This window comes from Chinchilla lanigera, unplaced genomic scaffold, assembly GCF_000276665.1.
Source record: "Chinchilla lanigera isolate Chin_1 unplaced genomic scaffold, ChiLan1.0 scaffold00018, whole genome shotgun sequence".
Taxonomy (NCBI): domain Eukaryota; kingdom Metazoa; phylum Chordata; class Mammalia; order Rodentia; family Chinchillidae; genus Chinchilla; species Chinchilla lanigera.
In genome coordinates, this window is record NW_004955419.1 from 16760085 (window position 1) to 16773748 (window position 13664).

General features: G+C 39.5%; 1 protein-coding gene across 1 annotated transcript in view; it reads left to right on the forward strand.

The window, feature by feature from the left end:
• Svep1 (sushi, von Willebrand factor type A, EGF and pentraxin domain containing 1) overlaps positions 1-13341 on the forward strand; it is a 183615-nt gene extending 170274 nt beyond the window's left edge. Inside the window, exons 45-48 of the mRNA XM_005382738.2 lie at positions 1796-1891; positions 4145-4240; positions 9319-9412; positions 12953-13341. Of these exons, the coding sequence (XP_005382795.1) occupies positions 1796-1891; positions 4145-4240; positions 9319-9412; positions 12953-12974 (308 nt within the window). The 3' untranslated portion in view covers positions 12975-13341. The remainder of the gene's footprint in view (positions 1-1795; positions 1892-4144; positions 4241-9318; positions 9413-12952) is intronic.
• Positions 13342-13664: the final 323 nt, after the last annotated feature.

Here is a 13664-nt window from a genome sequence, read left to right on the forward strand (position 1 = left end):
TAGCATCAAAGAGATGAGAGCCCGTCTTGTGGATAAAGCTGACCGGTCCTCATGTGGGGGGTGGGAATACCTGGGAAGGCTTAGTAGGGAATGTTAAACCTGGTGTTAGGTCTTAAAGCCATTATCCAGGGAGAGAAAAGAAAGAAGGGCATTCTGAATAGAGGCAGAGGGAATTAGAGAATAGTGTATTTATTTGTACTCTGCATTTTTCTGCATAAGAAGATAAGCATTTTCCATGTCTTCTAAATGAGAACATATAGGAATATATATTTTATATCTATCTGCCCACCTACATATACATACTCGAGATATATACGTGCTTGAGATGTCCTTCTGAATATCGTGTTGAAATCTCACATAGGATTTTTTTTTTTCACATAGCAGTCAAAGATATGAGCCAGAAAAGTATATTGGGGCTTTCTGTACTTTCCTTTATATAAAAAGGTGCTGTGTATATTTAAGAAATATGATATTATGAGATACATGTAGATAGTAAAATGGTTGTTGTATGGAGGAAAATTAACATATCTATCATCACACAGAGTTCCTTTTTTGTAGCAAGAACACCTAAAAATCTACTCATTTGGGCTACACTTTAAAATACAACACAGTGTTATTACTTAAGATCCTCTTATTTAACATTAGATCTCCCAGCTGGTTTATGGTATCCATCTGCTACTTTGTATCCTTCAAACTCCGCCCTCCCAGCCCTTCCTCATAGAGAAATAGGTGAGAAGTCCAGGGAAGGGACTCTGAGTAACACTATCATTTTCACATCAAGAAGGAAAACAAAACAAAGCAAAAACAAGAACGACCTTTTAAAACTCTCTTTAAAATAAATAAAAATTAAAATAATTAGTTCAGATTACCAGATATAAGCATGCAAAATTGGTCAAGAAAAAAAATTTAAGCATTCACTGTTCCTTTCAATAAACCAATAGATATCAGAAAAAAAAAAAAAGAATGAAAGGGAAGGGACAGGAGAGGGCGGATCCAGCAAAGTGAGAGAAAACCAGAAGGGATGAGTGGCCCAGGATACAAAGGAAGAGATATTTTTGGAAAGAAGAGAAAAATGGCCAACCATGGCTAATGCTCAGGAAGGACAAGTAAAAGAGCAGCTAGAACCAGGGCCCTTGGTGGCTTGGTTAGTGAGATGAGAGTGGGTAAACTGGAGTCATTTAAGGATGTGTGGACAGCTGACGCTAGAGTACTATAGTCGGAAGAGTAAGGAGGAGTCTAAGACATAATGAAAGCAAGGGCAAACCACTCTTTAGAGCTTGAATGGGAAAGGGGGCAGAGTATTAATTCACTATCATTACTGACTCTGAGATAAACTAGTTGACTTGCATGTATTTATGTGGGGTTATTTGGAGAAATGTAAAGCGAGGGAGTTTTTTTAAAAGATAGAAGACACTGAAAGACTAGGCATGGTGACCCACATCTGTAATTCTTGCTCATGGGAGGCTGAGGCAGGAGGATATCTGAGAGTTTGAGGCCAGCCTGGGGTATGTAGTGAGTTCAAGGTCACCCTAATGTGAATCTTAGATATACACAGTTTTTATTTATGTATTATACCTCAATAAAGCTAGGGGCAACTGTAATGGTGACAACTAATGTTTACTTTTCTGGATATACTTCTCTAGATATTGACATTTCCTCTTGAGATTTTGTTCTGTTTTTCTTCCTTAAAGCTTGAGCCAAGGACATATAATAAACTGTGAATGAGCACTCTTTTGTCTGACAACCACCCTTGCAGAATTCCCTATGTTTATGACTCTTCCTGCTTCCTTTTCAGCTGTCTGTCGATTCCCATGTCAAAATGGAGGTGTCTGCCAGCGCCCCAATGCTTGTTCCTGCCCAGATGGCTGGATGGGCCGTCTCTGTGAAGAGCGTAAGTCTGTCCTCAAATCTTACTTTGGGCCCTGATAATTTGCCTAGAAACTGACTTCACTGCCAGAAAGAATCTGCTGACTTAAATCTTTGAAGTACACAGAGCGCATAGGACTGATCTAAAATGTCAATAGGTTGTAGAAGACCTGGAATATTAACAACTTTGAAATGCAATTGTCCAGATCCATCTGAAGTTATTGTCACGTGCCTCCTGGCAGGCATTTAAAAGAGTCTTCATGGGGAGGAGCTTATAAAGGAGTCCTCCAGGCCTCTTCTTCCCTTAGCCCAGGTCTGCTGTGCACCATGCCAGCCATTGGTTCACTTGGTGTAAGTGCATGGCCTTGGATAACACTGAACCTTGCAGGGAATATTTGCAGCCCACCACTCACTCTGTCATTAGGAATAGTTCCTCCTAATTAAGTATGTGAGGAGCTGGGCATGGTGCGTGTAAATCCCGGCACTCAGCAAATTTATGTCCATCCAGCCTGGGCAATTTAGCAACTTAGTGAGACATTGTCTCAAAACAAAAATTAAAATAAAAAAGCTAAACATGAAGTTAAGTGCAAAGACCCAGAGTTCAATTCCTAGTGCAAGGCAGGGGCGAGAATATAGAAGCCCTTTTCCTTACTGTTGGGACAAAATATCTGACACTCACAACTTAAAGCTTTATTTTAGCACATATTTTAGCCCTTGCATGGTCAGCGGCATGGTGGAAGGACCTAGGCAGAGGAAAGCTGCTCATGTCATGGGGAACAGGAAGCAGAGACTGAAAGGAAGAACCAGGGAGGGAGGTAAGGCCCTACCAGGCCATGCCCCCAGGGACTCCTCTCTTCCAATCAGGCCCTATCTCCCAACACCAAGCCTACTCCCCATAATCCAGTCACCTTCCACAAGCCCTGCCTCTGATCCCAGGAGGATAAGGAGGGAAATCCAGATATAAATCACAGCATAAGGAAAGTGGTACTTATGATCTATACAACAATACTTGGCAAATTAGTATAGAATTTTGATTCCTGTAAAAATACGTTGAGCTTCAGCTTCCATGGGGGTGTAAATAAGTAGTTTAAACTTTTTTAATGTTTAAACTGTAATGCTTCAGTGTCAGTATGAAAAGATAAAAGTATCAGATTTCATTGGGAGTCATACATATAAACCATTGTATAATTAATGTGATGGCTGCTGGTCTAGTTTTTTCTGAAAGCTAGGTATTTTATGATGCTCTCAAACTTGTTAGGTGTGACTTGATCTGTAAAGGAAATTGTATACTAGAAATAAACTTAGGCTACTAACAACTCATCAAAGCAGGTATTTGCACAATGACTGAGAAAGAAGAAAAATCACATTTTTCCTCCCCCCTCTCCTCAACCACTCCTTTTCACTTGCAGATCCCAGGCTTACCCTGTTATATAATGCCAAGAGTCCAAAGACTCAAGAATATTTACTCTGAAGTACTCCACCTATAGACCTGACTGAGCATATGTCTGCCCTCCTCCACAAGACCAGGCTTTCTCAGAATCCCACATAAATACATATGATCTGAGATAGGCTACTAAAATACAGATTCAGAAGATCTGGGTTGGGATCTGAGATTCTACATTTCTAACCAGCTCCTAGTCAGTGCCAGTTCTGCTGCTTAGAGAACCACACATTGAGTGCAATAAAGCGATAAACGATCTCACATCTTTTAAACAAACTCTGATTCTTCTACTAGGAGGGATGATTATTCTGCAGAGTATTGGGGAGACATATTTTAATCAGCCCACAATTTCTAGGAAATGAAGGAAAAGTTGTCCTAATTGAACAGTTGCAAATGCTTTTGCTTTCCCTGCTTACAGAAAAGCCCATCAGATTCCCATTCTCACATTTATTACAAGAAGACAGCCTCAAGAGAGCCAAACCTTCTTACAGCATTTTACATAATTTGTAATGGAAATTTGAAATGACAATAGATGGAGGCCATACTGCTTATGTGGAGAAGAGCTGAAGCAAAGCACTGAATAAGCATCCATTCCTGTGTCCTCACTGAAAAAGTGCATTTGGCATTACAGTCAATAGTACATCTGGCTGAGGATTCAGACTTAACTTCCTGAGTGTGTTTTCCCAGTGATACTCATTAATAAGCAGAAGGCATACAGGAAAATTCTCTGCAGGGTTCTGCATGGTTTCATTCTTCTTCCTGGAAAAAGTTTGTGAACACTTGAAATAGCTGAGCATGTGTATTTTGGTCAAATAATTTTCAATCACTTTTTTCTAGCAATATGCATTCTCCCCTGTCTGAATGGTGGTCGTTGTGTGGCTCCTTACCAGTGTGACTGCCCACCTGGATGGACTGGGACCCGCTGTCATACAGGTAGGCTTCCTCTCCTGGTTGGTTTTCTTGGTGCTTTGCTCCCACAAAGCACCAGGAGACATGGAAAACTATAACTCAATCTCAGAGGTGGTGTGGAAGCAAAAAGGTGTCAAAGATTCTCAAGAATTTTTCAAGATGGCTCTTTGGATGGTCCTTCGGCTGGTGGTCTCAACCCAAAATTGAATCACTGTCTGAAAAACACCTTTCAGGGGCAGGTGCCAAAGAGTAGCCTCTGGCCGGGTTTGGTGGTGCACGCCTGTAATCCCAGCACTCAGCAGGCTGAGGCAGGAGAATCATTGTGAGTTCGAGACCAGCCTGAGCTATAAAGTGAGCTCAAGGCCAGTCTGAACTGCATAGAGAGACCCTGACTCAAAAAGACAAAAAAAAAGATAAAGAGTAGCCTCTGGACTAAGTGTGTAGCTCCATGGTAGAGCACTTTCCTAGCAAGTGTGAGCCCTTGCATTCGTGCCTAAGGACCAAAAAAATAATAATAATAAAGGCAATAAAATACAGAAAATAGCATCTATGTTGACTCTTACAGCATGGAGAGAGATATAGAAGTTCAGAAGAAGATTTAATCTCTATGAAACTAAACTACTAAATTCACTGTTACATTTTAGGAAGAACAAGGCCAAAATAAAGACAATTTTAGTTAAAAGGGGGAAAAGTATCATTAAAAGGATGGCGCCTCGTTGTGGACAATAGAACAAACTATGTTGATAGATTGGTGACAACGCCCCGCCTTTATTTTCCTCAGATATAATATTTAGCCCACTATTTTTGAACATCTGTGTAGTTGTTTGATTTCTATGTACACCCCCATGAGATTATATGCCAGTTTTGAGTGGAGATATTTTTTCATCTTTACATCCCGGATGCCCAGCACAGAACCAGAATATATTAGGTTTTTCACTAAGTATCGTACAAATCAACTTAAAATGACAGATTTTTTTTTACCTTGGTAATAGTCTAAAACTTGAAACAGCTTGCTAACAGAATAGAAATTGCTGTGTTTCTTTAGTGTGAACTCTTATACCCCACTATCCCGCTGTTAAAATGTTTAGACCACCTCCTTAGTGCGGTAAAATTTAAAGTACAGTGAGTTTGCTCACAGCGGTGCTTCTAAGGCCCGTTGACCATGTGACTCACTGTCCATACCAGGACATTTTTCGAGCATGAAAGGGGCACAGTTAATAAATAAATCAAGGGGCCAGGGATATAGATCAGTGGCACAAGCGCCTGCCTGACAAGCACAAGTTCCTGAGTTTGATTACCGGTACCAAAAAAAAAAAGACAAAAAGTGAATAAATCAGGGAAATAGGAATGAAAGATACTGTGTCACGGGCAAAATCAGATATGTAGTCACCCTAGCTAATGTGCAAACCAGGCCATCCAGGAATATTAATAAGGAAAAACATCCTACAGGCTAAATTGGAAACATTTACTTGAGGCATTTCACAAAATTTATGTAGTGCTTGTTTATTTATTTATTTTTTGTCTTTTTTTATTTAAAAGAGTAAAAGAAGAATAACATAGTAATAGGGGGATTTGCCGAATTACAGACAAAGTGGTAGGACAATATATGGTTGTTATTTTACCTATTGGTATCTTCGAGATAGTTTCTCAGGAAAACAAATAGACAAATAATAGTGAGTTACAGACAAAAAGTGGTAGGAAATTATCAATGGTTGTTGTACTATGCTTTGGTTTTTTCAAAGTGGTTTCTAGGGGAAACAAATAGAGCTATACATGAGTGATCAGTTAAATAATCATTGACTATTCTCAATGGTTGTTGTTGAAAACACATAGTAATAAACACACATCCATTTACTAAATAGCATAGGAACAATAGCATAGAAACATTACAGAGTTATGGACAGATTGGTAGGAAATTATCAATGGCTGCTGTAATACATGTTGGTATCTTCAAAGTGGTTTCTCAGGAAAACAAAGATATGCAAGAAAGATCTAACAAGTAGTTATAGCCTAGGGGCTGTGAAAAATAGCCATTACCTCCTCATCAGTGACTCCTTTCACTGAGGTGTGACAGCTGGAAGGAAGGCCAGGATTGAAAAGAAGGACCGACAGATCAGCACCAGTGTCCAGCAATAGGCTTTTATTTTTTCCTCGATAGTCATGATTATGTGGGCTTCTCCTTGAAGATAACGGTCTGGCCAGAGGGAGAAGGCAGAGTATGCCCTGGGCCCCTTCATTCCTGTTGGAGCAGCAGGTAGGAGGGGTCTGAGCTCTGGGGCCTTCAGTTCAGAGGGCAGTTAGAACTGTAGTGGTCACCTTTATAGTCAGGGCATGGCCCAGGGGGCTTATTTTTTGTCTTTTTGAGACAGGGTCTCACTATGAAGTTCAGGCTGAGCTTTAGCTCACTTTTTAGCCCAGGCTGGTCTCAAACTCACAACGATCCTCCTACCTCAGCCTCCCAAGTGTTGGGATTACAGGCGTGCGCCACCACGCCCGACTGTAGTATTTGTTTATAACAAGTCAACTTTTGTGTTCTTCACTTCTCCTGCATCCAAAATTGAACTTATTGCCAGGCGTGGTGGCACATGCCTGTAATCCCTGCACTCTGGAGGCTGAGGCAGGAGGATTATTGCAAGTTCAAGGCCAGCATGGGCTACAACGTGAGCTCAAAGCCAGCCTGAACTGCATAGCGAGACCCTGTTTCAAAACAAAAAACAATTGAACTTATATGCAAAGCATCCCCTCCCTTTGCCAGGCACAGTATCACTAGAGGTGGCAGTGCCATCTTTCCCCATGAGTGAGTCTTTCTCAATTCTTTTCTCCCTCATCAGAAACCCCAGTGCCTCTCTTTGTTCCTACCTGTGCAGTGTCTCCTGCATCCTGCTTTACACTATTATCACCAGCCAGTTAAAGACTGCTTCTCTAGTTCATCTCAGAATCTACTGGGTGATTTTATTGACTCCATTTCCAGTCTGAGCACCATTATCTATTGATTTTGGTGCTCTTTGCCCTGTTTAAAGTAGCCTGGAATGGTTGTGTGTTGACTCTGCAACCAGCCTGAATTCTTCTGACATCCAAGGTGCTGCACAGATGGCTTCAGCACCACGAAAACACAGCCTACGTCCCATCTCGCCATCACACCCTGAGCCCTGCAGTGGTGGCTTCCACAGTGCCTCCAGGGATCCCTCTTCTACTGAGAAAGGGCCCCCCTTCTATCTCTTAGAATTTACTCATGGCTCCCTCCTTTTGCCACCTACTCTAAACTTACTCAACTTCCAAAGGCCTACATTTCCCTTCATTTCCATACTTTTTTATATCATAGTACAGTAATCAATTTCCTAACATTGAATTCCTATAGCTGTTACACAGCTACATAGAATCATGCAATTTAAAACACCACTGATCTGAGGTATTTGTATGTCTTTTACCCCCTTAGTTGTTTCCAATGTCACAGGGCCATGTAGTCTCCTTCTTAAAAATCTTGCATCAGCACCTGTGCATATATTCTACTTGGACATCCTAGGTACTAAGCCTGCAAAAGGATATCAAACAGAAGCTCTTCCCCTCCAGAGTTTTAATCTGGAAAAGAGGACAGGCAGGATGGCTTATAAACATACACCTGGAATATATTAAGATAGGGGTTAATTGAATTATATAAAATGGGCTAAGATAACATTAAAAGTGGGTGAAATAAGCAAGTGCCAAACTTCAGAAAAGGTTTCATAATCTTAGAATCCAAGGAAGAGCAAAAAGATTTGCAGGTGAAGATCATTCTAGTCAAGGGCCTGGAGCATACCATGCACAGGGAGGTCAGCCAAGTAGGGATGAAAACAAGCCACAAAGGAAATGCAGAGGCATGGCTGGAAAATAAGTTGTGAAGACGGCAGTGTCAGATCAGGAAATGCAAGTGTGTGAGGTTCAAGACACTGGATTATATTTGTGAGCGTCAGAAGCCAGCATCAAGTTTTAAGCAGGAAAATTATGTAGTCAGATTTTCTTTTAGAAAAGTGATTTTGCAGCAGTATTGAAAATGGCAGAGAAGAAGACAACAGAGATCAGTTAGGAAGTCAAAGAATAGAATAGACAAGAAATATGTAACAAAGTCTGAGCTGGGGATATTGCTCAGTGACACAGTGCCTGCCTGGCAAGCACAAGGTCATGAGTTCAATTCCTGGTATGTCAAAACAAAACAAAAAAATTAACAAAGTCTGGAAAAGTGATTATCAGAAGAGGGTGCCTTTGGGAGATGTTAGTAAGTAGAGTCCATCCAAAGTGGTTACATATCTGTTATGGAGATAAATGTCCAAATTGCTGTTTCTAGCTTAGACCCAGTGATGAGACCTGGTGAGTTATAGAAGCCAGGAGAAGCAGATCTGGGGGCTAGATAAGGCACTAAGGATGCATGTGCTCAGTTTGAGGCATCTGCAGAACATATAGAGCCAGTGGTCTGATACGCAGTTGTGTGATAGTCTAGGTGCCCTGAACATACAGCTACATTGGAAATAGAGAATTGTACCACATCAACAATAACATTCATGGAGGAGAAAATGAGACTTTGCAGAAGATGCATAGCATGAGAAGGTGACTCATAGGACACTGAGAATACTGACATGGCAGGGAAGGGGATGGGGAAATAGTAAGCTTTTAGACAGAAAAGTAGAAATAATGGGTACTTAATTAGTACAGGCAGGCACCACTAAACCAAAATGCTGTTTAAAAAGTAATTTTTTTCTTTTATCAGCAAATAGAAACTATGGGGAGTTGGGTTTTTTATGGGTTTAATCCTATGTGTTTCATCATTTCCTTTCTTATTATATTGCAAATATGTTGGCCTGCTTTCACTTTTAACTTACCAAGAGCACCCCTTCAGGAGAAAGACTGGTATTTTACTTCTTGTTCTCCTCACGCTATGATTATCAAACATGTGGTCCTCACTTAGCAGGTATTTCCCCCATATTTCATGAATGACCAGTGAAAGAAACAATATTTACTAATATCTCCCCAAAGATGAATTTTTTAAATGAAGGAAAGGACCTCCCTTGCTGTGATATAATGAGACTTTTAAGCATTCACTAACTGAATGTCTGAATTTTCCATTCCAGCTACTTGCCAGGTTCCGTGTTTAAATGGTGGAAAATGTGTGAGACCAAATCGATGCCATTGTCTCTCAGCTTGGACAGGACATGATTGTTCCAGGTAAGACAACCCAAGACTAATGTCCACCTTGCAACGTAATTGAAATTCAAGGTAAGTTTTATCAAGAGCTAGAGGTATCTCTGGTTTAAATGTAGGTATTTTGTGCTCCAAAAATCTAGATACACTCTAATTAGAACTACAAATAAAGCCAGAAATATTGGTTAAGATTGACAAATAAGAAAATAGTACCCACAAAATAAGTGGTCTCAAGCTCATTTCATCAGCAATGTACACTAAAATTGGAGCCATAGAGAGAAGATTAATGTGGTCTCTGCTCAAAGATGAATGTCACAGGTGTGGTGGCGCACACCTGCAATCCCAGCACTCAGGAGGCTAAGGCAGGAGGATCCTTGTGAGTTCGAGACCAACCTGGGCTACAAAGTGAGCTCAAGTCCAGCCTGAACTGCATAGCAAGACCCTGTCTCAAAAAGACAGGGAAAAAAAAAAAAACAAAAAACATTCCATCTTCTCACAATTGAAAAAGAAAAAAAATATTAAAAAAAAAGAAAAAGAAAAATAGCTTAAATAAGTAAACCATCCTTCCTATGCAAAAATGTAAATAATGAACTCAATACATTTTTATTGAAAATGGCCTAGTAGATATTTGAGTTCTTGATTATAATAAAAGATAATATTAAAATTCATAAATGTTTATTTTTAAAGTCACTGTTTTCTCATATTTTGTTTCTATATATATATATATATATATATATATAGTCTTTCATTGACTATAAGAACATTTATGTAGAAATGCATTCTGTTAATTAGTTTCTCATATCTGACTAAATAAATATCAGAAAAGAGTATCATAAAAAAAAGCCCAAGATAAAATAATTTTGATATCTTTTGTACTGTTTTTAACCTCTTAGGAAATCTCAGGTATATTGCACCATAGGATTGATAAAACATGGTCCCCACAAATGTCATACACATAGGGCATTATTAGCTCCATGTTGTCTTTCTTTATACATATTAAATCATTTACATTTTTATTTTGTACAAATGGGTATTGTCATATTCTTTTTTGAGGGGGGTACTGGGAATCAAACTCAGGACCTTGAGCTTGCCAGGCAGGCACTTATGCCACTGAGCTATATCCCTGGCCCCAGATTTTTTTTTTTTTTTGCAAAAGTCAAAGTTAAATACAGACTACAAAAACCCTTGTCCTAAAGGTGAGCAATACCAAAAACTTCCACACTGTGAGTATTTAGAAACGGAGAAAATGAACCATTGTTTTAATCACAAAGAGTAAGGGCGCCAGGACTAACGATCACTAGCTGCCCAAGTACCAAAAAATTATGCATCCAAAATCTCTTGATGTCGATTCCACACGTAAGACAGACAAGTTGCCCTGCATGTGCCACTCATGACAGATACCCTTTTTTGCCCCATATTCACTTTTAAAGCTAACAAATTCAGTTAACTAAAAGCTACTCTTATTTTTCCATTTGTTGTTTTGTCATTTTGATTGAAATGTCAAAGTCAAATCACAAAAACAAAAGGCTATTAGAGTAAGAATAGAATCAAAGTAATCTGCCTTGTGCCAGTGGGTATTCTTGTATCATCTCAAGTGTATGCCATCTCCACAGAGAGAAAAAAATTAAATCCTAATGAGAACTTTGGAATGAACATATATTTTTTTTCCAGTACCAGGGATTGAACTCACGACCTTGTGCTTGCTGGACAGGTGCTGTGCCACTAAGCTAAATCCCCAGCCCCTGAACATATTTTTTTAGAAGCTACTAAGGAAAGATTAGAGCTTTACCTGACAGTAAAGTTGAACGAGTTTAAGACAAAAAGAGCTAAAAGAAAAGAAAAAAAAAACAAACAAAAAACAGGGATTCAAAAAGAATAAAGAGTATTTATACTTTGTTGAAATTTTATAGTTAATGACTTATTTTACAGGAATAAGGAAGACCAGAGTTTGCATGGTTTCCCAACATCTAAATACTCTGTAAAAGCACATCGCTGACTGGGGGAAGAATAGTTAGGAGATTATATGAACATACTGTTGACTGAAAAAGAGATTGGAATCTTTATTTTTGTGCAAAAGTTTGATATAGAAATTCAAGGAAAAAAAAGAAATCCAAGAAAAATTATGGCAAATTAACCTGAGAAGCATGCGCCACACTCACGGAAAGGCTACCTAGCCACTCAGAGGACCAGGAAAGCTCCCCCTCCTTCTTCTAGAAGGTCAGGTTAATCAGGATACTCTTGCTAAAATTCTAACCAGTTCAAGCAAAGGAAGGAACTCATCACAATAGAGGGACTTGTATGGAACTCAGAGACAGAGGAGAGGCCGAGCACAAGAAGGACCAGAACTAGGGTCTCGCAAGCCACCTGAAGCCTCCCTCCCTCCTGCCTTACCTCCTCTCTCCGGGGTCCGCTCCACCCTCTGGCTACAGAGTGGCTTTCTCTGCTGGTCAGTTCACAAGGAAAGCCAGAAATGCTTACAGCACCCACATTCCACATATCATCCAGAGATAGAGTACAGTGTCCCAATCTTAAAATCTGGTTGTGGCAGCACACACCTGTAAACTCAGCACTTTGGAAGACTGAGGCAAGGGGATCACAAACTCAAGCCCAACCTGGCCATTTAGTGAGACCTCATTTTAAAATAGGAAATTAAAAAATGCTGGAATTGGAGCCCAGTGCCAAAGCCCTCGGTTCAATCCTCAGTACTGCAAAATAAATACATTAAATTAAATTAAATTAAATTAAATTAAATTAAATTAAAAAATAAATCTGGGAGGAGGATCTTGGTTGGTCCAGTACCAGCATGCGTCTGTGAACTGTGGTGCTAGGTTGAATTATATCAACATGAAGGGTAGTTAATGAGAGGAGAGACTGCCATTACTGGTAGAAAAGAAGATGAAGTGTACTTCCCTACAATGGTTGGGGGGAGAAAACATTTCCAAGACATCCAAACAATACTTGTTTACAGTAATTGTTTTTCTTCTTTCCTGTGAGATTGAGTATATTGAATGTTGTATGCTTAGTACTCGCATAAGCACCAAACTAGATATTCAATAATCGCATGCTGACAATGGAGTAATTTTCTGATATAAATGACAGCAGATGGTGAAGAAGTGTCTTGCAATCCATCACATCTCTCAGCCTATAACTTTCTTTGCTAAAGAATAAGACTGACGAGGTCTTATTCCCAGGTAGTTCAGTTCTTTGCAATAATCAATCCTAAACAAATGCCATCAATAAAAATCATGGATTGTTTGTGCTCCAAGAGACTTAGGTTCATGAATGCTTCATCTTCCAGATGAGCGAGTTGTCAAGACAGGGAACTGGTGACAGAATTAAGCCTAAAACTCCATTTGTACGCTTCTTTGATCTTTTCTGAAGTAGCATCTGCACTCCACACCCCTTCCTTCTTCCAAGGGATAAACCCTCATCCCTACAAACATCGTCACACACAAGGTCCAGGGGTATGAGACTTTCAATCGTACTTACATCAGTCCACAAAAATCTGCTATCTCTTCAGTTTAGTCTTTTCTCTAACACTGGGATTTTTTTTTTTTTTTTCAGGAAAAGAAGGACTGGGTTTTAAATACCACAAACCGAACCAGATGTCTATGCAAGATCATCTCTTCCTGGTAGCACCTCAACTTCCTGCAACTTAACCACGAAGAAAATCCAACATGGTGCTGAGGCTTGTTTTGTTCAGTCAACTTGTTATTTGAAGTTTATTTTTTATTTTGTGACATATTTTATTACTCCTTTGACATCCTTTCTTACATGTTTCCATTTTTAAATATTCCTGTATTTTCTATATAAAAATTATATTAAATAGATGCTGCTCCACCCTCATGAAATGTACATACTCTGCTGTCTATTGGGAAAGTTCCTGGAACACGTTTTTATTCAGTTACTTAAAATAATTTTTCCATTAAAATATATTTTGCTACTAAATAGCATTTTGCTGGATAGTGCCATTTTATGAGGTGACCAGGAAATGATAAAGGGAATTAATGATCTTTCATCTATGCTACTGTCACACAATACACAGTCACATACAGCACACCAAGCAATTACTGTACAATGAAAGAGCCCCTCCTTCTAGGTCTGCTTCCTTTATTTCATGAAAGAGAAATGGTTATGCCTAGTACTCTCCCCAGAGAATTCTGTCCTGGTGTTAAGTGTGGTTTGGGTAATTCCTTTCCCAACATTTGGAAAGCTGTGTACATCAACTTGTTGGATTCAGCAGGAGGGAGGGAGGATGAGGTTATAAAATGACCAT